The sequence below is a fragment of the Nerophis lumbriciformis genome, linkage group LG31 (assembly GCF_033978685.3).
Source record: "Nerophis lumbriciformis linkage group LG31, RoL_Nlum_v2.1, whole genome shotgun sequence".
In the NCBI taxonomy this organism is placed as follows: Eukaryota; Metazoa; Chordata; class Actinopteri; order Syngnathiformes; family Syngnathidae; genus Nerophis; species Nerophis lumbriciformis.
In genome coordinates this window covers 20,173,258-20,195,955 of record NC_084578.2, presented here as the reverse complement: position 1 = coordinate 20,195,955, position 22,698 = coordinate 20,173,258, and the positions used below count along the sequence as shown (strand labels likewise).

The 22,698-nt window shown below is 34.6% G+C and overlaps 1 protein-coding gene across 2 annotated transcripts; it reads left to right on the top strand.

Moving 5' to 3' along the window:
• The first annotated feature begins 7,316 nt into the window (after positions 1–7,316).
• fev (FEV transcription factor, ETS family member) lies at positions 7,317–11,638 on the top strand. 2 transcript variants are annotated; one of them, XM_061926451.1, is made up of 3 exons: positions 7,317–7,392; positions 7,884–7,955; positions 10,852–11,638. In XM_061926451.1, the coding sequence occupies exons 1-3, from the start codon at positions 7,371–7,373 to the stop codon at positions 11,388–11,390; spliced, it is 633 nt and encodes a 210-aa protein (XP_061782435.1). In that variant the 5' UTR covers positions 7,317–7,370; the 3' UTR covers positions 11,391–11,638. The 2 variants fall into 2 exon arrangements, with proteins under 2 accessions (XP_061782435.1, XP_061782434.1); XM_061926450.1 differs by lacking the exon at positions 7,317–7,392 and having other exon boundaries at positions 7,761–7,955.
• Positions 11,639–22,698: the final 11,060 nt, after the last annotated feature.

Genomic DNA, 22,698 nt, shown 5'->3' with positions numbered 1-22,698 from the left:
AAAAGTTTAAAAGGTATGCAATTTCATGCAGTATTGTTTTAATGGAACAAAAATAATACATTTAGTAAGAAAATATAAGGTATTTTATTGACGCATATTATTATTTTTAAATGATGTGGCGGGCCAGATCTGGCCCCCGGGCCTTGAGTTTGACACTTGTGTTCTTAAATGTTATATTATCTGAAGTTCTTCAAAAAAAAAATTGGAGGGGTTATCAAAAATGAATGCAGAAATAACTACTTGTCACCTTGACTTATGGTTTCAAAGCAAGTTCTTATCAGTCTGTTGGTAAAATGTATATTCATCAAACACAATTGCCTACACTGTAAATATTTACCAGGATTTCACAGTGTTTAACAGTATTTTTTTCACCAGTAAATACTATTTTAAAATGTACTGTAACATTACAACAAAGGACTGTGAAAATACAAGATTTTTATATTTCAATGCAGTTCATTGTAATTGTGTTGTAATTTACTATAAAATGACCATAAAATAACTATGCAATTACAACTGTGAAGTTACAGCATATAGTTGTAACTTTATTTTGAAAAAAAAACAACCTGTCAGTTACAGTAAATTGCTGTGTGGAGGGAAAGTGTAGTCAGCGCTGCTTGTAGGAGGAAAAGTCACCGCCGCTGTCCATGGTACTGAAGACGAGCACAAGCGGGCAGGGGCGGGGCATGTGCTGATGGCGAGACACAGCTGGCAGGTGATTAGATTTCACAGGTGGTACGTGTTGATCTAATCATCTGTTGTCTTTAACAGTTAGCAGCCGGAAGCAGAGCGAGAGAGAGGATTGGGAGTGACGGCAACGTCACGATATGCTGAAAGACCTTTTGGAAAACCTTGTGCCAAACATTAAAACTTTGTCAAACCTGCACGCTTGGCTCATGTGCCGTGTCTACAGTGGAGCTGCGAGGAAGCGACTTCCACATGCTGTACAAATATTTCACTGTAAATTACTGCAAATGCTACTGCATGTGAAAATACCGCAATCATTAGCCAATAATTGGCTGTGAATTTACATTTATGATGTTTACAATATATGCAAGTTGTGTAACAAGGCTATTACACGTATGTATTCATATATGTTCATTTTTAGGATGATGAAGCCTTCATTAAAAACAACTTTGACACTTCTGATTCTGACATTCAGACGGTACAGTATAGCCGTTATTTTCTTTCTATTTTTGAGAAAATTAACAATACAGAAAAAAACAAAAACTTACTAGTGTCACTTTGTTTTTAGACACATATATCATTTAGATGGACACTAAATACATTTACGTTGTGAGTATGATTTTATATTTTTCATACTGATGGATTGGAGCGATGTCACTCAGCGTTAATGCAATTTGTGGTGCCACAAAAACGACATATATTCATAAAAAGCTATAAAAAAAAAACCAAAAAACAGTAGTGTTTGTTCATTTATTTGGCTTGTAACCTATTTTAATCTAGAACATTGACTGGCGGCGAATATTGTTGCAAAGATGCTGGTAGTCGACCTTTGCTGGGACAATTTTACTGTAAAAATGTTTATTGTAAATTCTGATTAATAATCACATTATTTCACGGTAGCATTTACAGTAATTTACTGTGAAATTCAATGCTGTGAAATATAAAGGTACTTCAATGTATTTGTTGGACGGTTACATCACTTATTGACAACAGCAGGGATTCATCTAGTGGTACGCCAAAGAATCACTTGATTAAAGTACAGTGTTTTATTTTCCTTTATTCAAACACAATGTTACTGTTCGAACTGTGTGTAATGGTACAGTGCCCAAAAACATTAAATATACCTTTTAAACAAAACCGCTGCCTTGTTTTTAATGAACACTTTGGCCTATTTTGCTCCTGAATTTTAATGTCTGTCATTATGGTGATTCTTGGAAAGCCAACTGTTTTCTGAGGTGGTACTTGGTGAAAAAAGTTTGAAAATCCCTACACGACAGTATTTTATTGTGAAATAATACTGGTAAATGCTGGTAAATCCTGGTGAATTTTTTGAGTGTGTGAAAATGTACAACATTTAGCATCATTTTAACAGTTCATTGCTGAGAAATTAAGGGGCGCTGCAATTTTTACAGTCATTTCTTGTAATGTTACAGTGAATTTTGAATACAGCAATTTACTGTTAAAAAAAAAGTAATATCCGGGAAAAGTTTTACACTGTAAAAATTTTAAAAATAATGTTTATATATTTTTAAAATTCTGATATATTTGTACACGTTCTAAAAATTGTAAAAAAAAAAAAGAAAAAAAAAGTGACTGTGAAATCCTGCTCATTTTCCACACACTGTAAAAACTTGACAGGATTTCAAAGCATTCATTAATATTTTATCAGTTAATGGCTGTGAAATATAAGGGTACTGCAATGTTTACAGTCATTTCCTATAATGTTAGTCCATTTTGTTACCGTATTTTACTATCAAAAATACTGGTAAATGCTGTGAAATCCTGGTAAATTTTCACTCTGTAAAAATTGAAAAAAAAAGTTTAAATATTTTCTAATCCTGGTACATTTTCACAAACTGTAAAAAATAAAAAATATATACATTTTTTAATAATATGAAATCCTGGTCAATTTTTACAGTTGTTTCTTGTAATGTTAGAGTCCATTTTGTGGAGTATTTGACCTGCACTGCAGAATAAGGTAAATAACAAAGGAAACATCAAACAATAGAAAAGGATATTAAGTGCTTTTCTGTAGAAAAAATACTATTAAATGCTGTGAAAACCTGGTAATTTTTCAAACACCGTAAAATTGTAAAACAAAAAAAAAGTTAAATGATGTGAAACCCTGGTAAATTTTCACACACTGTAAAAACTGACCAGGATTTCACAGTATTTAACAGTATTTTAATGGTTAATTGCTGTGAAATATGAGGGTACTGCAATTTTTTACCGCCATTTCTTGTAATGATATGGTGCTAGGAAATCCTGGTAAATTTTCAAACATTGTAACAATTGTAAAAATAGAAAACATTTAATTTTTCACACGCTGTAAAAATTCTGAAATACTGGTATTCTGTGAAGTCCTGGTAATTGTTTTCAGTGTATGAAAATGTACAGCATTTAACAGTATTTTAACAGTTAGTTGTTGTGAAATGTAAGCGTACTGCAATTTTTTCACAGCAATTTCTTTAATATTACAGTCAATTTTGATTACAGTATTTTCCTTTGAAATTATTCTACAAAATCCTTGTAAATGTTGACAGTGTGTGAAAATGTACAGTATTTAGCAGCATTTTAAATGTTTATTGCTGTGAAATATAGGGGTACAGCCATTTTTACACAGTCATTTCTTGTAATGTTACAGTCAAATTTAACCACGGCATTTCACTTTGAACACCCCCCCAAAAAAACAAAAACAAACATGCAATGCTGTCAAATCCTGGTAAATTTGTGCACACTGTGAAAAAAACTTACCATGACGATTTCACAGCATTTAACAGTATTTTAACAGGAAATTGGTGTGAAATATAATCTTTACAGTCATTTCTTGTAATGTTACAGTCAATTTAGATTACAGTACTTAACTTTGCAAAATTACTGTTAAATGCTGTGAAAACCTGGTAAATTTTCACACTATAAAAACATACCAGGATTTCACAGCATTTATTAGTATTTTAACAGTTAATTGCTGTGAAATATAAGCGTACTGTAATTTTACAGTCATTTCTCGTAATGTTACAGTCAATTTTGGTTACAGTTAATCATTTACTGTGGAATCCTGGTAAATTTGAACACAATGGAAAAATTGTAAATAATATTGTTAAATGAGGTGTTTAGGGCACGTCCGACCGGCAGGAGGCTACGGGGAAGACCCAGGACACGTTGGGAAGACTATGTCTCCCGGCTGGCCTGGGAACGCCTCGGGATCCCCAAGGAGGAGCTGGACGAAGTGGCTAGGGAGAGGGAAGTCTGGGCTTCCCTGCTTAGGCTGCTGCCCCCGCGACCCGACCTCAGATAAGCGGAAGAAAATGGATGGATGGATGGATGGATGGATGGATGTGAAATCCTGTCAAAATTGTGTTTACAGTTTTTTACTGTGAAAAAAATACTGTTAAATGCTGTGAAAACATGGTCAATGTTCACAAACTGCAAACATGGTAAAACATTTAAACATTTAACTGCTGTGAAATCCTGGTAAATGTTAACACAGTACACATTGTAAGTAATAATGTTAAATGATGTGAAATCCTGTCAAAATTGTGTTTCCAGTTATTTACTGTTAACATCCATCCATCCATCCATTTTCTAAATACTCTTAAATGCTGTTAAAACGTGGTTAATGTTCACAAACTGCAAAAATGATCAAACAATTAAACATTTAAATGCTGTAAAATCCTTGTAAATATTCACAAACTGCAAAAATCGTAAAAAGAAAATAGAGTTAAATGCTGTACAATCCTGTTAAATGTTCACACACTGCAAAACTTGTAAAATAAAAAATAAAAAATATTTTTTTTTTAAATTAGTATTTAAAACATGTAAAAAAGAAAAAAGTTAAATGCTATACAATCCTTGTAAATTTGCACACACTGTAAAATTTGAAAAAACAAACCAAAAAAAAAAAAAGTTAAATACTGTAAATCCTGGTCAATGTTCACACCCTGTAAAAACAACAAACAAACAGTTAAACGACATGAAATACTGGTACATTTTCCACAAACTGCAAAAATTGTAAAAAAAACAAACAAACAGTTAAATGCTGACAAACCCTTTTAATTTATTTTAAAAATGCAGAAAAATAAAATAAATTCTGTCTTTTCTTTCCATTTTCTACTGCTTGTCCCTTCAATAAAAAAAAAAAAAAGTTAAATGCTGTAAAATCCTGGTAAATTTTTACACAATGTACAAATTGTAAAACAAAATGTTAAATGTTCACAAACTACAAAAAATTAAAAAGGAAAACATTTAAATGCTGTTAAATCCTGAAAAATTTCCACACACTGTTAAATAAAAAAAAGAAAACAACAACAACAAAAGAACATGTTAAATGCTGTAAAATCCTGGTCAATTTTCACACTCTGTAAAAATAGTAAAAAAAACAAACAAACAGTTAAATGCCATGAAATATTGGTAAATTTTCCAAAAACTGCAAAAATGGGGGAAAAAACAGATAAATGCTGTACAACCCTTAATATATTTAAAAAATGCAAAAATGTAAACAATAAAAACAAATACAAATAAAAATAACACAAAAAGTTAAATGCTGTAAAATCATGATGGTAAATTTTCACACATTGTAAAAATGGTTTAAAAAACAGTTAAATGCTGGACAGCCCTTGTAAATGTTAAAAAAAAAATGCAAAAATTGTAAAAAAAAAAACAAAAATTAAAAAATAATTAAAAAACAAAAAAGTTAAATGCTGTAAAATGCTGTACCATGATGTAAAATCATGGTACATTTTCACACACTGTAAAAATAAAAATAAAAAATCTTAAATAATGTGGAATCCTGGTACATTTTCACAAACCACAAAAATGGTTAAAAAAATACAGTTAAATGTTGTACAACCCATGTAAATGTTAAAAAAAAATTCAAAAGTTGTAAAAAATAAATAAATAAATACAAATAACAAACAATGTAAATGCTGTAAAATCATTGTACATTTTCACACACTGTAAAAATTAATTAAAAAAAATGTTAAATGATGTGGAATCCTGGTAAATTTTCACAAACGGCAAAAATGATTAAACAAAAACAATAAAGAACAGTTAAATGCTGTACAATGTTGAAAATAAATTGCAAAAAGTGTAAAAAATAAAAAAATAAAAAAATAAAATACAAATAACAAAAACATTTAATGCTGTAAAATCATGGTCAATGTTCCCACCCTGCAAGAAAAAAAAAAAGTTAAATGCTGTAAAATCCTGGTCAATTTTCGCACACTGTAAAAATGTGAAAAACAAACAAACGGTCAAATGCCATGAAATACTGGTACATTTTCCACAAAGTGCAAAACATTTTTACCCCCTCCCCCCAGAAAAAACAGTTAAATGATGTACAACCCTTGTAAATGTAAAAAAAAATAAAATAAAAAAATGTTCAATGATGTGGAATCCTGGTAAATTTTCTCAAACTGCAAAAATGGTAAAAAAAAAAAAATACTGTTAAATGCTGTACAACCCATGTAAATAATTTAAAATGCAAAAACTGTACAAAAAAAAATGTAAATAAATCAAAACAACAAGAAAAGTTAAATGCTGTAAAATCCTGGTCAATTTTCGCACACTGTAAAAATGTGAAAAAATAAATAAAGCAATACAATTAACAAAAAAAGTTAAATGCTGTAATATCATGGTACATTTTCACACACTGTAAACATGGTTTAAAAAAACAGTTAAATGCTGCACAACTCTTGTAAATGTTAAAAAAAATGCAGAAATTGTTAAAAAAAATTTAAACAACAAAAATGTTAAATGCTGTAAAATCATGGTACATGTTCACACTGTAAAAAAAAAAAAAAAAAGTTCAATGATATGGAATGTAAATTTTCTCAAACTGCAAAAATGGTACAAAATAAAAAAAAAACGGTAAATGCTGTACAACCCTTGTAAATGTTTAAAAAATGCAAACATTGTAAAAAATGTTTTTAAATAAATCAAAATAACGAACAAAAGTAAAATGCTGTAAAATCCTGGTCAATTTTCACACACTGCAAAAGCTTACCAAGATTTCAAGGCATTTACCAGTATTTTAACAGTCAATTGCTGTGAAAAAAGGGTACTGTAATTCATACAGTAGTTGGTTGTGATGTTAAAGTCAATTTTGATTACAGTACTTTAGAAATAAATGCTGTGAAGTCCTGCATGGCCAATTTTCTCAGATTCAACAGGAGCAGAAGGTAATGTTGTTGTTGGTTTCAGGTCCAGCCAAGCGTGTCTGAGAAGGTAAAAGCTCTTTGCCACCGAGAAGCAGGTCTGAGGTGTTTGCAGAGAACTAAATGGGCGGAAAAGCGAGCAAGATGTGAACTGGTTTCCATGTCAAACACTTCAATTCACCATAGAAACTCAGATCTTAACGCGGCAACTTTATTAAACCGCGATGGCGGATCGATAAGGGCCCAATTTCTATCGGCCGCGGTTTATTGTGGGCAGCAGGCGCGCTGACAGAGCTAAATTGCTCTTTTAATTAAAGCAATGCAGCAGAGGAAATTGCTGTCTGAATATTGTCCCCGAGATGGGGGCCACTGACAGTTGCCTGGAAACTTCTATCTGTCCACTCGCGTTTATTCCAGATCCCAGTTATGAGATAAAGTTTAATAAAAAATCTTTTTCCTCCTCCACCAAATGAAATCCGAGCCTTTTGTGAAGGAGCGCGCACAATGCGAAGCGACTGCTGAGGGAAGCTCATGTTCAACATGTATCTCTCAGGTGCGTCTTTTTGGTGGGGAAAAATCATAACTTCGTAGAATTTGTGTCGGGTTTTTTTCGGAAAGGAAAAACACATTCTGTGGCGAGGGCGATGTTCCGTTTTCCAGGTTCGCGTCTTTTCAATCTGGAAGCCGGTTTGCTCTTTTGTCGGAAATCGGAAATCCTTTTTCCTGGACGCGTTTCCTGGACCCGCCCGGACCACAAAGCTCAGCCTGCGCACTTTAACAATACAGCTGGCCGACCGCATTTGGACTTTTATCCTATTTATTACTGATATTGTATTTTACAGCTGAAAGTCCCTTTTTAATTATAAGACAATTTACAATGTTTTATTTTAATTTAATTACCTTGCTTCCTTTGAAAAAAACAAAAAACAAAACGTTTTAATAAACCCCTCAAAGCGTTCAATTTGACCATAATACGACTTTATTCACGTGACTGTGACATGAGCGTCTTTTTTTCTTTTTTTTCTTTTTTACATTTTATTTCAGATCCAACAGAACATCTGTTGAAAGACAACAAAGGAGCGTCTTGGGGTCCAATAAACACCGGAGCGCAGAAAGGTAAGGCAACTTTTGACATTTTGGGGAAATGTGGTGTTTACAGCTATTTTTTTTGTAGTTTCACCATCATTAATGGGGAAATTTCACGTATATGTTTGAATATTATTTTTATAGTTACTTTGCATCATATGGCAATGTTGTGCCATGCAGTTTTAATTCTTGTTAAATATATTGTCAAAAATAATTAAATGCTTTAAAAAATAAATTCAAGTAGGAAAAAAAGATTACATTAAGTTTACATTAGCTTTTGAATAAACAAAACCCACATAATATAGATATATTTAAATGATTGATGATACAACATAACAATTTATTTTGTGTTTGGTTGTTACCATTTTTTTTTTGAGAAAAGAATGTAGAGCAATATTTTACATTAAAACAATAATGATACTATAATAATAGTTTTATTAGTGTGATTAATAGGAAGAAAGGGGAAATGAGTGTTATAATAAAAACGTTAAATTATTTTTTTTTTCTATTTTTAATGCAAAATAAAAGAATGGGTATAAACTATATTTGTGCTGTAAAAAAATAAATAAAAGTATAAGGTTTTCAAAAATAAAAGGTACACATTTAAACAAAAAAATGATGCGTGAACAATAAGTGTAAGTAAATAATTAAAGACAAGGTTTCATGTGAAAATGTGTTAGAATGTAACACGTGATTAAAGATGAATGCATCAATAAGTAGAAGATTAGTAAATAAATAAATGGTGAACTAAATGACTCAGAGCAATTTTAAATGAGACTATACAATTTAAATATGAGGTTTGGATGGATTTACTTGCTTCTGGGGGCGAAACATACCAGCCATCCTGTTTTTCTACCGCTTGTTGCGGGGGGCTGGAGCCTATCCCAGCTGCACTGTGGCGGAAGGCAGCGTACACCCAGGACAAGTCGCTACCTCAGCGCAGGGCCATAATGATAATAATAATAATAATAATAATAATAATAATAATAATAATAATAATAATAATAATAACAATGATAATAATAATAATAATAATAATAATAATAATAATAATAATAATAATAATAATTATTATTTTGTTAATACGATTGAAAAGGAAGAAGGACGAAGGGAAAATATGTTAAAAATATGCATTTATTTTTTTTAATAAAAAAAATGGGAGTAGAAAAATTATTGTGCAGTGGAAAAAAATAAGAGTATATGCTTTTAAAAACAAAGGTAAAAAGTAAAATGAGATATGTCTGAATATATAGCGACATGCATTGTGAAAATGAGGTTTAGGTGGATTTACTTTCTTTTGAGGGCGAAAAAACCATTTAACAATATATTGTGTTATTATTATTATTATTATTATTATTATTATTATTATTATTATTATTATTATTATCATTATTGTTGTTGTTGTGGTTTTAATAGTATAATTGAAAAAGAAGCCTGTGAAGGAAAAATATATTAAAAATAAATAAATAAATAAATCTTTTTTTTATTTTTAAACACAACAATTAAAAATGGGAGTAGAAACGTGCTTGTGCAATAAAAAAGGCAATAATGTTTTCAAAAATAAAAGTAAAACGTAAAATAAAATATGTCTGAATATACTAAGAGACTAAAAAAAACATGAATAAGTACAAGATTTAAGAATTAAGTGGGGAAATAAATGGCTCAGAATCTTTTTAAATATGAGTTATACAAATGTAAATACGAGGTTTAGGTGTATTTACTATTTTGAGGGCAAACATATCCTGTAACAACATATTTGTATTATTGTTTTTTTTATAGTATGATTGGAAATGAAGCCTGATGAACGGAAAATAAGAACATTCAATAATTAGTTTTACTATTTTTTAAACACAAAACCTTTAAAATTAGGAGTAGAAAAGTGTCTGTGCAGTGAAAAAAAAGACAATAATGTTTTGAAAAATAAAGGTAAAAAGTAAAATAAAGTATGGCTGGGTAAGTGACTAATACGTAAAATAAAATATGGCTGAATAAGTGACTAAAACATACGAATAAGTAAAATATGAAGAATATATGGGGAAATAAATCGCTCAGAATCTTTTCAAATAGGGGTTACACAACTGTAAATACGAGGTTCAGCTGGATTTTCTTGCTTTTGCGGAGCAAAAATACCATATAACAATGTATATAGCTCAGTTAGTAGATTGGCCGTGCCAGCAACTTGAAGGTTTGGTTCGATCCCCGCTTCGGCCATCCTAGTCACTGCCGTTGTGTCCTTGGGCAAGACACTTACCCACCTGCTCCCAGTATCACCCTCACTGGTTTAAATGTAACTTAGATATTGGGTTTCACTATGTAAAGCGCTTTGAGTCACTAGAGAAAAGCGCTATATAAATATAATTCACTTCACTTATTATTATTATTATTAATATTGTTATTATACATTTTTATTAGTATGATTGTAAGGAAGACGAATGAAGGGTAAAATATATAAAACAAATTACGTATTTTCCCCCATTTTTTAAACACACACAAAAAAAATTGGGAGTAGAAAACTGCTTGAGTCGTGAAAATTAACCGTTTATGGTTGTCAGAAATAAAGGTAATACGTAAAATAAAACATGTCAGAATAGATCAAGCGACTACAGAGGAATGAATAAATAAATAAGAAGCAGCAAGTATAAATAAATGGTGACATAAATGGCCCAGAATAGGGGTTATAAAATGGAAATATGTGTGAGCTATTAATAGTATAATAATATTGACAATGTTGCTACTAATAGTAACAGTAAAAAAAAAACGAATACAAAAAACATTCTTACAGGCATTAATTTGAAAAAACAAAACAAAAAAAACTATTATATTAAAAGGCGCAGGTTGAACTCCAATCAACGCCCTCAACCCCCCCCCCCCCACCCCGATATTAATTGTGAGCGTGTGTGTGCGCGCGCACGTGCGCGTGCGTTAGGCAGCGGGCAGATCCAGCTGTGGCAGTTCCTGCTGGAGCTCCTGTCGGACGGCAGCAACGTGGCGTGCATCGCCTGGGAGGGAACCAACGGCGAGTTCAAGCTCATCGACCCGGACGAGGTGGCCCGCCGGTGGGGGGAGCGCAAGAGCAAGCCCAACATGAACTACGACAAACTGAGCCGGGCGCTGCGCTACTACTACGACAAGAACATCATGACCAAGGTCCACGGCAAACGGTACGCCTACAAGTTCGACTTCCACGGTTTGGCGCAGGTGTGCCAGCCGTCCTGCGGCACGGAGCAGACCATCTACAAGTTCCAGGGGAACTTCTCCCCGCTTCCTTTCTCCGGGATTTCCAAACTGAACCTGCACGTCGCTCCCGGTGTTGGACCCTCGGGGTTCTCCTACTGGCCCGGTTCGCCATCGGCGGCCCTTTACCACAGCCACAACCTGCAGGCGGCGGGGCCTTTCGGCACCGTGTCTCCCAGCCACATCAGCTGCGTCAACACTCTGAGCAACATCAATAATCCTTACAACTGAGTCTGCCAGGTAAAATTAACATCATATATTCAAAAGCATATAATTATCAACACCTTTTTTTTCTTTTTTTCTTGTAATTGTTTTTATTATTAAAGACGCCCTGAAGGCTATAATTTGGGTCTTTTGTTTGAAAAGGGGCAATAAAAGTTTTTATTTCATGCCTGCATCTGTTTATTTTTTCAATGAAATATAAATAATAATACAAAAAAAAAAAAGTGCTGCAATTTTAGAATGATGGCGCCATCTTGTGGTCACTTTGACATAATAAATGCCTCAATATTGTACACGACATGAGGCACACATGCATGGAGATTCATTCGTGTCCTTATTGTGTGAATGCTCCAAAGCATTCTGGTATATACTGGTACATTTTCCACAAACTGCAAAAAAAAAAAGTGAAAAAAAAGTTAAATGCTGTACAAACCTTGGAAAAAAAAATGCAAAAAAATAAAATAAAAATACAAATAAATAAAATAACAAAAAAATTAAATGTTGTAAAATCATGTTCAATTTTCACACACTGTAAAAATAGTAAAAAAACAAACAAACCCAAACAGTTAAATGACATGAAACACTGGTAAATCTTCCACACACTGCAAAAATTGGTAACAAAAAAAAAAAAGGTTAAAAAATATATATTAGACGCTGTACAACCCTTGTAAATGTAAAAAAAAAATTGCTAAAATTTAAACAAATAATACAAATAAATCAATAAAAATAACAAAAAAGTTAAATGATGTAAAATCATGGTACATTTTCACACACTGTAAAAATAGTGAAAAACAAAAACAAACCCAAACAGTTAAATGACATGAAATACTGGTAAATGTCCAACAAACTGCAAAAAATGGTAAAAAAAAAAAAAAAAGGTAAAAAAAAAAAGTTAAATGCTGTACAACCCTTGTAAATGTAAAAAGAAAAATGCAAACATTTAAAAAAATTATAAAAATAAATCAATAAAAATAACAAAAAAGTTTAAATGTGTAAAATCATGGTACATTTTCACACAATGTAAAAATAGTTTTAAAAAAAGAAAAGAAAACCCAAACAGTTAAATGACATGAAATACTGGTTATTTTTCCATAAACTGCAAAAAATGTTACAAAAATAGAAAAAAAGCTAAATGCTGTACAACCTTTGTAAATGTAAAAAAAAAAAAAAAAGCAAAATAAATAAATAAATAAATAAATCAATAAAAATAACAAAAAAGTTAAAGGATGTCATGGTACATTTTCACACACTGTAAAAATAGTAAAAACAAAAACAAACCCAAACAGTTTAATGACATGAAATATTGGTAAATTTTCCACAAACTGCAAAAAATGGTTAAAATAAAACAGGTAAAAAAAACAAAAAAAAGTTAAATGCTGTACAATCCTTGTAAATGTAAAAAACAAAATTGCCAAAAAAATAAATAAATAATACTACTAAATCAATAAAAAATTTCACACACTGTAAACATAGTACAAAAGCAACAAACCCAAACAGTTAAATGACATGACATACTGGTAAATGTTCCACAAACTCCAAAAAATTGTAAAAAACAAAACAAAAAAACTGCATAGCACGGCAAATGGTTGCCTGATTGTAGTGGCGGGCCGTGCGTTTCCCACCTAGGCCTTCAGTGATGTCCGACTTCAATGATTACCTCTCAAAATACCATAATTGATGTCATCACATGACGATTGCTGGAGAAATACTATACAGGAACACATTTACACCCTACTGGGCACTGAATCTCATCAACAGTATACAAAACAGGTTATTTTCTGGCACATTTAAAAATCAATTAAAACGCGTCAGCAATTAAAACATATACCGTAAATTTCTCTGCTTGGCTTATGCAACTTCCGGTCTATAAAGTTTGATTCAAAGTGCACACTTCTCAAAGATGTATTAACTGCCCTGACCACATGATAGCAACAAATACACATGTAACAATGTTAATTAAATGACAAGCATGACACACTTTAACAACAAGAGTTTACAACTTCTAGTTATAACAGAACATCTACTGTCAACAACTTGCGATCCAATTGGCTATCGCAACTGTCTCTCAACTCTATGTGTTCTCAAATTCATTGGCTAACGGTCCTGATGAGTAACCAATCACAGGACGCGTAAATGTCACGTTCAACTGAAGCCATCAAGAACAGTGGTCCCCAACCACCGGGCCGCGGCCCGGTACCGGCCCGTGGACCGATTGGTACCGGGCCGCATAAGAAATAAAAAAAAAAGTATTTATTTATTTAAATTTTGTAAATTTTTTAATTAAATCAACATAAAAAACACAATATATAAATTATATATCAATATAGATCAATACAGTCTGCAGGGATACAGCCCGTAAGCACACATGATTGAATTTCTTTATGAAAATAAATAAATTAAAAAAAATAAAAATAAATACCCCCCCGCCCCCAACCCCCGGGTCCGTGGGACACATTTTCAAGCGTTGACCGGTCCGCAGCTACAGAAAGGTTGGTTACCACTGATCTAGAACATAGATATAAGTAGACGCAGCATTGGCTGCTGTGACGTGAAAATTTGGGCGCCATCTTGAAGTGGTGATGAGCAGCCGGCGAGCAGCCTAAACTGACAGTTGACAGGTAGAAAACAAAGATGGTGTTCAGCGTTTTCCTGCTCAAATGAGCGGACGGTTGAAAATAGGAATCGGGGGATTACTTTTCACAAGTAAGATTTAAAATTAACGTACTATTGGTTGTATTTTGTGAAAATAATATTACCACAGAGATGAGAAGGAGCAAAGATCTTCAATAGTACTGAAATCGTAGCCACTTGCAAACAAGAGTATGACCATAATAGAATTGCTTGTCAATGAAATTAATTAAATCAAAAAATGTCATACTTGAATAACATAAAGTTGAAATAAATGATTGTGACACATAAAACAAAATGCCACTGATTATGATGCATTCTCATTTTAGGCAAAGTATAAGACAATACTTTCTTAACAGTGTAATTGTAACCAGGAATAAGTCTTCATGTAATAATATTCAAATACTAACATCGCTGGGTAAGACAGAATTTGGTTTTATTCTGAATCCAGTGAAACATATTGGTGGTTTTAGCTGATATAAATACATTCAGGTGTTTATATATGTTTATCTTTAAGTATTTGGCAGACGTTTTTATCCAAAGCAACATCCATAAAAAATACATATAAAACAATCACTGTAAACATGATCATTTAAGGGAAGAATGTAATAGAAAATATCAATACAAAGTGTCAAGACAGAATAAACTCTCCAGTGCTGCAGCAACAGAGATACAGTCTATAGGTCCCTAAGATATATAGATACCTTATGTATTCATACATTGTTTATGTAGGATATCTGCATGCATATATAACCTAATCATATTGTTTCTTGAATTTAAAAATATTGTTTCTTGAATTTAAAAATTTGCTGACCATTTTTTTCCCGCTTCTCTGGGATTATATTCCCAGTTTTGATCTCGGACGTCTGGTCACTTATAGCATATAAGAATATTATATTACTGTTAAGCAAACTATGAATAATACAACATGTGTCCCTTATCATAGCTACACGTATGACAAAAAAAACGTTTGAAAATCAGTGGTATTCAGTGAGGTAAGACTAATTAAATGCGCTGTCAGTTCATTGCTCCTGCCAAATAAATTGCACTGAGTGGAGCGGATCACCGCTCCAAGATGGCGGCCCCGCGTCTCTTCAGCGCCAGTAGACAGTAGCGGTCGATGCTGCGTCTACTTATAAGATGTCTGTGATCTAGAAGGCCTCACTGACAACAACTCGTGATCTGATTGGCTATCGCAACTGTCTATCACCTGTATGTCCCCGATCACTTACAGTGCACGGACGCCCGCATTGTTGATTCTAAAGGCGTCTGGCAGATTTGGTACAGCATGGCAACATAAGATAGCTGAAATCTTATTGGATAAAAACTAAAACTAAAAACTTTTAGATATTCAGGGAAAGTAAATTAAAAAATAATTGTATTTTTAATTATGTTTATAATTTCTGGTTATGTTAGGCCAGCAGAGAAAGCCTTGCTGGCCCTGACGGCTCACCACTGATTCACACACATGTTTTTTATTATTATGGGCCTGCTACAATGCAAGCAGCCCATATTATTATTGCTCATACTTCAAACTTTATTCTTCATCTTATTATAGTTCCAACACATTTCTCTTACCGCCACTGCGAGACGAACCGGCCTACATACCCCCACACATAATATACTGTCGGAAAGGTGTCGTTCGCGCAGATGGCGGAAATCTAAATTTGGAACATTTCGTGTTACCATGGCAACGTTATTCACGAAGCGGCCAACGAACCCCCACATATGTTACACCGTCGGAAAGATCTCATTTGCGCCGATGGGCGTATTTTAAATTGGGAACATTTCAAGTCACCATGGCTACGCTATTCACGAATAACCAAAAACATTGGCCAATTTGAATGAGAACGCACCGTTGTAATGGCGAATATTTCCAGCACACCTGCAAAATGAACTCCTCTTGTAGCTCAGCCATTCTTTCACGTAGCTCGGTGCTTAACTTCTCATTTTGTTCACACACTTGTCTACTTTAACCCTGGCTAAAATGTTTTGACGTCCAATGTTTGGTTTTGGCTGGATGGCCATCGGAGTAAGTACGGCGGTTTCCGGCGACCCCCGGCCAGTGGTCCAGGGCACAGATAGCAGGCCCATCAAAATTTCCGCGGGAATTTTCTAGTTCTCCTTCTTCTTCTCCAGATTTTGGCGCACTCTACCTTCCACAATTTTCAACCGATTCAAACCGTTCCAATTTCAAACGGATCAGCCTATTCGGGAATCACGGGTTTTCCCTTGACAAATTCCAAAAATTCCCAGATTTCCCAGAATTCCAGATTCTCCGGGACTTTTTCCCATTCAAAATTAATTGGCCATTTTTCAAGCTTCCACCATTTCCACATTTTTCAACCAATTCAAACCATTCCACCTTCACCATATTCCACTTATCCTGGACATTCAAACAATGATTTTTCCAAGTTCCAACAAATTCCAGGAATTTGACTTTTTTTTTCAAACCCTTTTTTTTACTCTTTTTTTCTGGCGACTACTCCTTCTACATTTTTCAACCCACTTAAACCGTTCCACCGTCTAAACATTCCTCTTAATCAGGACAAAACACGTCAGTGGCCTAGTGGTTAGAGTGTCCGCCCTGAGATCGGTAGATTATGAGTTCAAACCCCGGCCGAGTCACACCAAAGACTATAATAATTGGACCCATTACCTTCCTGCTTGACACTCAGCATCAAGGGTTAGAATTGGGGGTTAAATCACCAAAAATTATTCCCGGGCGCGGCCACCGCTGCTGCCCACTGCTCCCCTCACCTCCCAGGGGGTGATCAAGGGTGATGGATCAAATGCAGATAATAATTTCGCCACACCTAGTGTGTGTGTGACAATCATTGGTACTTTAACTTTAACTTTAAAAGTGTGCCCAAGAAGACTTGAAAACCACGGCCATTCTGCTGAGTGTGAGCATGGTCCTAGTGCCCTCCACAGTATATCATTTTGTAATCAGCCTGACTTAAGCCTAAGGTTTATGAAATGATGTGTATTTCTGGTCTTTTCACCCCCTCCCGGGCAGAAGGGCAACACAGCAGTACGGCTGGATCAAAAGAGATGTCGGAGACACTTTGCTGAACAAACAGTTGCTTTGTTACAAGCGAGCGTCATTATACAGGTCTGCAGTACCTGGAGGAGCTCAGGTCAAAAACGAAGGTCTCCTAACTTGGAGGAGCCGAACCACCTTCTTATATTCCTTCATTCTCTGTCTGGGTGTGTGTTAATTCAGGATAGTACAACCTGACCAGTGAGTGGGAAGACAACAGATGTATACCATAACTTGTAAGTTGACGTTAAGATAAGCATGGAATCTCTCCTCCAGGATAGAGCTATCACTTTTGCATTCCGAAGCCTGATTTTTGCTTCTTGTCGTGAGAGAGCTAATTCCAGTCCACATGCGAATGTCCAACTAAGGCTCCTTAATTTATTATGGGTTCAACCATTATTTACTTAATCCTGGTGGTTAGCTTTCTCCAAGTTGAATATAAACATTAACCATATGTCGAACATAATGTGAGTTAATTAATTATCTTCAGTAATAAATAAACAATAATCTTTGTGATTAATACTTGGGTTCATATCATTTGACAACGTAATCTTTTATTAGGTTAGATATAAATAATAAACATAATTAAAGATTACTAGATTCAGTGTCAATATTTGAGTGGGCCCTGAGGTCAAAAAGGTTAAGAACCCCTGCTGTAGACTATATGTTGCACATTCTTGTACATGAAGTGGCAGTGTGCTGTTAAAACAAGAGAGTAATTAACCATGAAAATACATTTGTGAAGTTATTGCATTTACTTTTATTTTAAGGAACTGTAAAATCAAAGATTTGCAGTTGAAGGAAATTGCTATAAAGTCTTGTTTTGGATGTTATTTTGGGGTTCCTGATTTTGTGACCAGTGATGATCGCATATGATCGAAGGTTGTACATTTTGGGTCTATATTCAAGTTTGTTTTGAAGAGTATTACATTTAAAATATTTGGAAAATAACCAAAGGTCTCGTAGTGAATGTGAAATGCATCTGGTAAGGTTTTTCAGAAAATAAAGCATCCCATTTTAAACAATTCATGTAATTTTAACCCAGCAGGCACGCAATATTAAAACGTTGTTGAGAACTTGTTGAATTAGGTCCTGATTTTGAGCAACTCAAACATAACGCTGAAACAACATGCTTTTTGACGACATTCAATCAATGTTGGGTTGTAACATTGATTTGACTGTTGACTTTTGGCCATCTCCCAACCAATATTCTACAACACAAATACAACGTTGAAACAACATGCTTTGTGACGACACTTCCCAACCAAAAACGTGGATCCAACGTTAGACACCAACTCAATTTACTAATGAAACTATTTTGCAACGTTATTTCAAAGTCAGTTTTAAAGGACATGTATTTATAATCAATATTGCATGAATGTCTTTTGACTGCTGGGAAGGGGTCGCAGTTTTAATGACTGGCGAGTGTAAACATTCAATCATCTTTCCTAGCGGATATATTTTGAATATGTCACTCACTTTTCTCTGATTTATATTGCTTTTCTCACATTTAGCTCATTTTCATCACATTTGAAGTAGATATTAAATAAGTTAAATCTAAATCCAAATGTTAAATCTAAATGTTTAATCTAAATATTAAATCTAAAATCTAAATGTAAATTTACATGTTAAATGTAAATGTTAACATGTCAATTTGAACGTTATAGATTTAAAATTTGACATGTATTTTTTACCTCAAAAGTAAAAATTTGAGCTAAATATGAAAAAAAGGAACCTAAACGAGAGAAGACTAAATATACTTAATATGTCAACTAGAAAATTGCGTTTTAATTTTTTACACAACTCTCAGTGACATTGTGGAACTGAATGGGTTTGTAATGATTACTTTTAGCCACTTGGGGACGCTGTAGTGTTTGGGTACTTTTAGTTACTGTAAGAGAAAGCCTCTTACATAACAAGGAGAGGTTAACAGGACAGCTATAGACTCATTTGCAAATAACAGATTAACCCCAAAACATTGCATTGCGTGTCTGCATGGCTTAAATGAACCCATTATTGATTGATTGACGGACATAAACACTGAGAAGAGACTTTTACGCAACAGCATACTAATATTAATAATAATATTATACTAGACAGAGACGTAACTAAGTAAAGTCGGTGGAGATTACTTAAGAGGACAGAAGTTCATAGGTTGATGTCATAACAGCTCCTTCCATGAACACACACACACACACACACACACACACACACACACACACACACACACACACACACACACACACACACACACACACACACACACACACACACACACACACACACACACACACAGTGAGGTGGTGGAAATAAGTAAGTCCACAGGGATAAGGTCACTTCCACGGCATGTAATCGTCTGTTCTGCTTTGCCACTAATCTGCACTTCTGGTTGCTGCTAAGCAACTCTCATCATCAACACCGTTCTTCTTGCATAACACTTGGTGGGTGTTTTCCTTGCGAAGCCGCACAAAGAAGTGCATGAGTTGCAAGACAGGGAATACATCAGAAAAACTTAAATGAGGAGGAGGTGGAACAAAAACACCTTGGCTCAATCCGAATTCTCCCTCTCGCCCCTTCTCCCTCTCACCCTTTCTCCCTTTGTCTTAACCCTTCCCTTTGGCCCTGAGAATCTAGTGCCGTGGCGAATGTTGAAAATACGCCCCAAGGAATTCGGACGTCACTTGAGTCTCGCTACGTCATCAACCCTCGCCGTTTGCCGGCAGTGACGTAACGCAGATGGGACAAATGTTTGTTGACTTGCAAATGGTGATATTGTACAAGTAGACAGAACAGGAACGGTGATGGGTCGCCGCTACGGCGCTCTGTAAAAGGTGGGAAAAAGGTAGACGCTGGGGGAGGATGAGTAAAAAAAAAAGTCGATCTCAGACTAGGCTCCTATGGGGGAGGGTGAACTGGGGCAGAGAAAAAAACTTGATAGCCGATAAGCATACATAAACATTTTACACAGAAACCACAAGACTTGCAACAGAAGCAGACGGGGCAGGCATCCGCTCAGAAGCTGCGAGCCACTAGGGCGCTGCTCCATTGTCCTTTGTACCACATGGGGTGAAGCGGTGGCAAAGGCGTGGGGTGAGGTTGGGAGTATGTGTGCATATGTAGCCATGGTCCATGGTGTGGTTGGTTAAGTCTGTAAGCCTGGGGTCGCTCTGCAAGCGGCGGCAAAGGAACTGTGTTTATCTTTCCAGGTGTTATTAACAGAAAAAAGAGAGAAAATGCTGTTGTTCCGCGATGTTCCACTTTGCTTGGGCTGTTTTTATTTTTTCTCGCCCATCAACATCAAGAAGAAGACAGACGACGGTATGTAAAATGTGTTTGATTGAAGGAAGTGATTATTTGTAAGTTCTGGCTAGGTTTTATGGAATCCACTATTTAATTCTTTATTTTAAACTCTTGTGATTTAATTGTTAGCTGTATAGTACTTGATATCTAGTTTCGAGGGCTCTGTGGCCCTAACACTTGGCTCTCTCTCCTTACTTGACGAAGGAACCAAGTGTTCAATTTTAAGACAAGGGGCAAGGGGGCGTATTGGAATTGGACCTTAGAATAACACTTCTAGCTGTGGCTGTCCAGAAACTTGAGGGTTCCTGGAACAAATCCAACTTTCGCCATCGAGTCACTGCCATTGTGTCCTTCGGCAAGACTTGACCCACCTTGCTCTCAGTGTCACTCACACATGAATGTGAATGCATGTTTGTTGTGGTTAGAGAGGCCATTGGTGGAAATTTCCGGCCACGTTTCCGTTACTCGATCCCAGGACAGCTGTGGCTACAAATATAGCTTACCATCACCTAGGGCAGGGGTCACTAACCTTTTTGAAACCAAGAGCTACTTCTTGGGTACTGATTAATGCGAAGGGCTACCAGTTTCCATCCATCCATTTTCTACCGCTTATTCCCTTTGGGGTCGCGGGGGGCGCTGGGGCCTATCTCAGCTACAATCGGGCGGAAGGCGGCGTACACCCTGGACAAGTCGCCACCTCATTGCAGGTGGGCTACCAGTTTGATACGCACTTAAATAAATTGCCAGAAATAGCCAATTTGCTCAATTTACCTTTAACTCTATGTTATTATTAATAATTCATGATATTTATCTTTGTGGAAACACTGATCATCTTAAGGATTTCTCACAATAAATATATATAGAAACAGATAAGTATCAATATACAACACTTTATTTTTATATTTTCTCTAAGTGCACATTTTTCAAATTGAACATTTTCAAATGATCACTTCTAAGACAGTCTTGTGAAATCACAATATTCCATTTTAACTAGCTAGCCACTAACATTTTTTAACAAATCATGAATTACTTTGCACCATGTTTGTACAAATAATAACTCATGTATTTGTTATTCGTGTTTATGTCGCACACAGACCTGTTTGAGTGACGGACCAGAAGCCAATGTTGACAGCCACCGACACATTTGTGTCTGTGTTGTGTGTCTATTATATGAATAAAATGACCCATTGATTATCTAAAATGTTTACTTTTCTTAATGGAAAATTATTCCTTAGCCGATTGGAACCTTGCCACAAAGTTAGGATAAAACACTGTGAGATTCTGGGTTACAATTTTGCACTCTTAAAATCTAGAATAGTCTTCCAGAAGATGGTAGGACATACCTCAACATTGGCAATGTTTAAATCAAGGTTAAAACACTGTTGTTTGATTGTGTGTATGGTAACTGAAATTATTTAATCTACACTCTTTAATTTTGATTTGAATTATACATGTTTTTATGAGAATTTTATTATATGATTTTAATTGGAATTATGTTTATGATTGTTCAATATAATTTTTTTGCACTCTCATAATTTTATGTAAAGCATTTCAAATTTCCTTGTGTAGGAATTTTGTTTTAAAAATAAACCTGCCATGCCTTGTTTTTTTTTTTCGGTTTATTTGTTAATGACAACTACAGTTGAACTTTTCTTTATTCCGTATTTAATGGGGAACTGCACTATTTTTGGAATTTTTCCTATTGTTCACAATCATTACTAAAGAAAAGATGACGGATGGATTTTTTTTAGTGCATTGTAAATATTATATAAACGTAAATAAAAGTCTGCTTACAGCGGAGACAATTGGAGGTCCTCTATTCCGCCCATAAAATTCTATAAATAACCATTCAAAAATCGCCAACAATACTCAATTTACATTGATTTAAATATCAACCAAGTATTAGTGATATTGTTATTATTAGCGCTAACGCAGACAAACTATTTATAGCGGCGCTGTGATAACAAGTTTGTGTGCAAATTCGACATGATCGAGGCGTTTCCTCGCTTCCTTGCTCCCTGGAAATGTATTGTAGTTCATAAATGATGCCTCTCACCTGGAAAGTAGATGGCTGAGGACGTACTCCGGCAAGTTGGTACACTTTGACAGACATTTAGGACCCAGAAATAGCGAGAACGACATAAAAAGACGCTTGGTCTTTGTGGGGATTATGAGACATTTTTAATCTAAATGGGAATATATGAACATCCCAGCAGTCGGCATCGCAATGACAGCAGACCTTGCACAGTAAGTGATGTTGTATTATGTGTGTTGACTCTCATACAGTCTGCATTGAATATTAATCAGTAATGAAGAAAACAAACAATCATTGTGATGCGTTTTTTA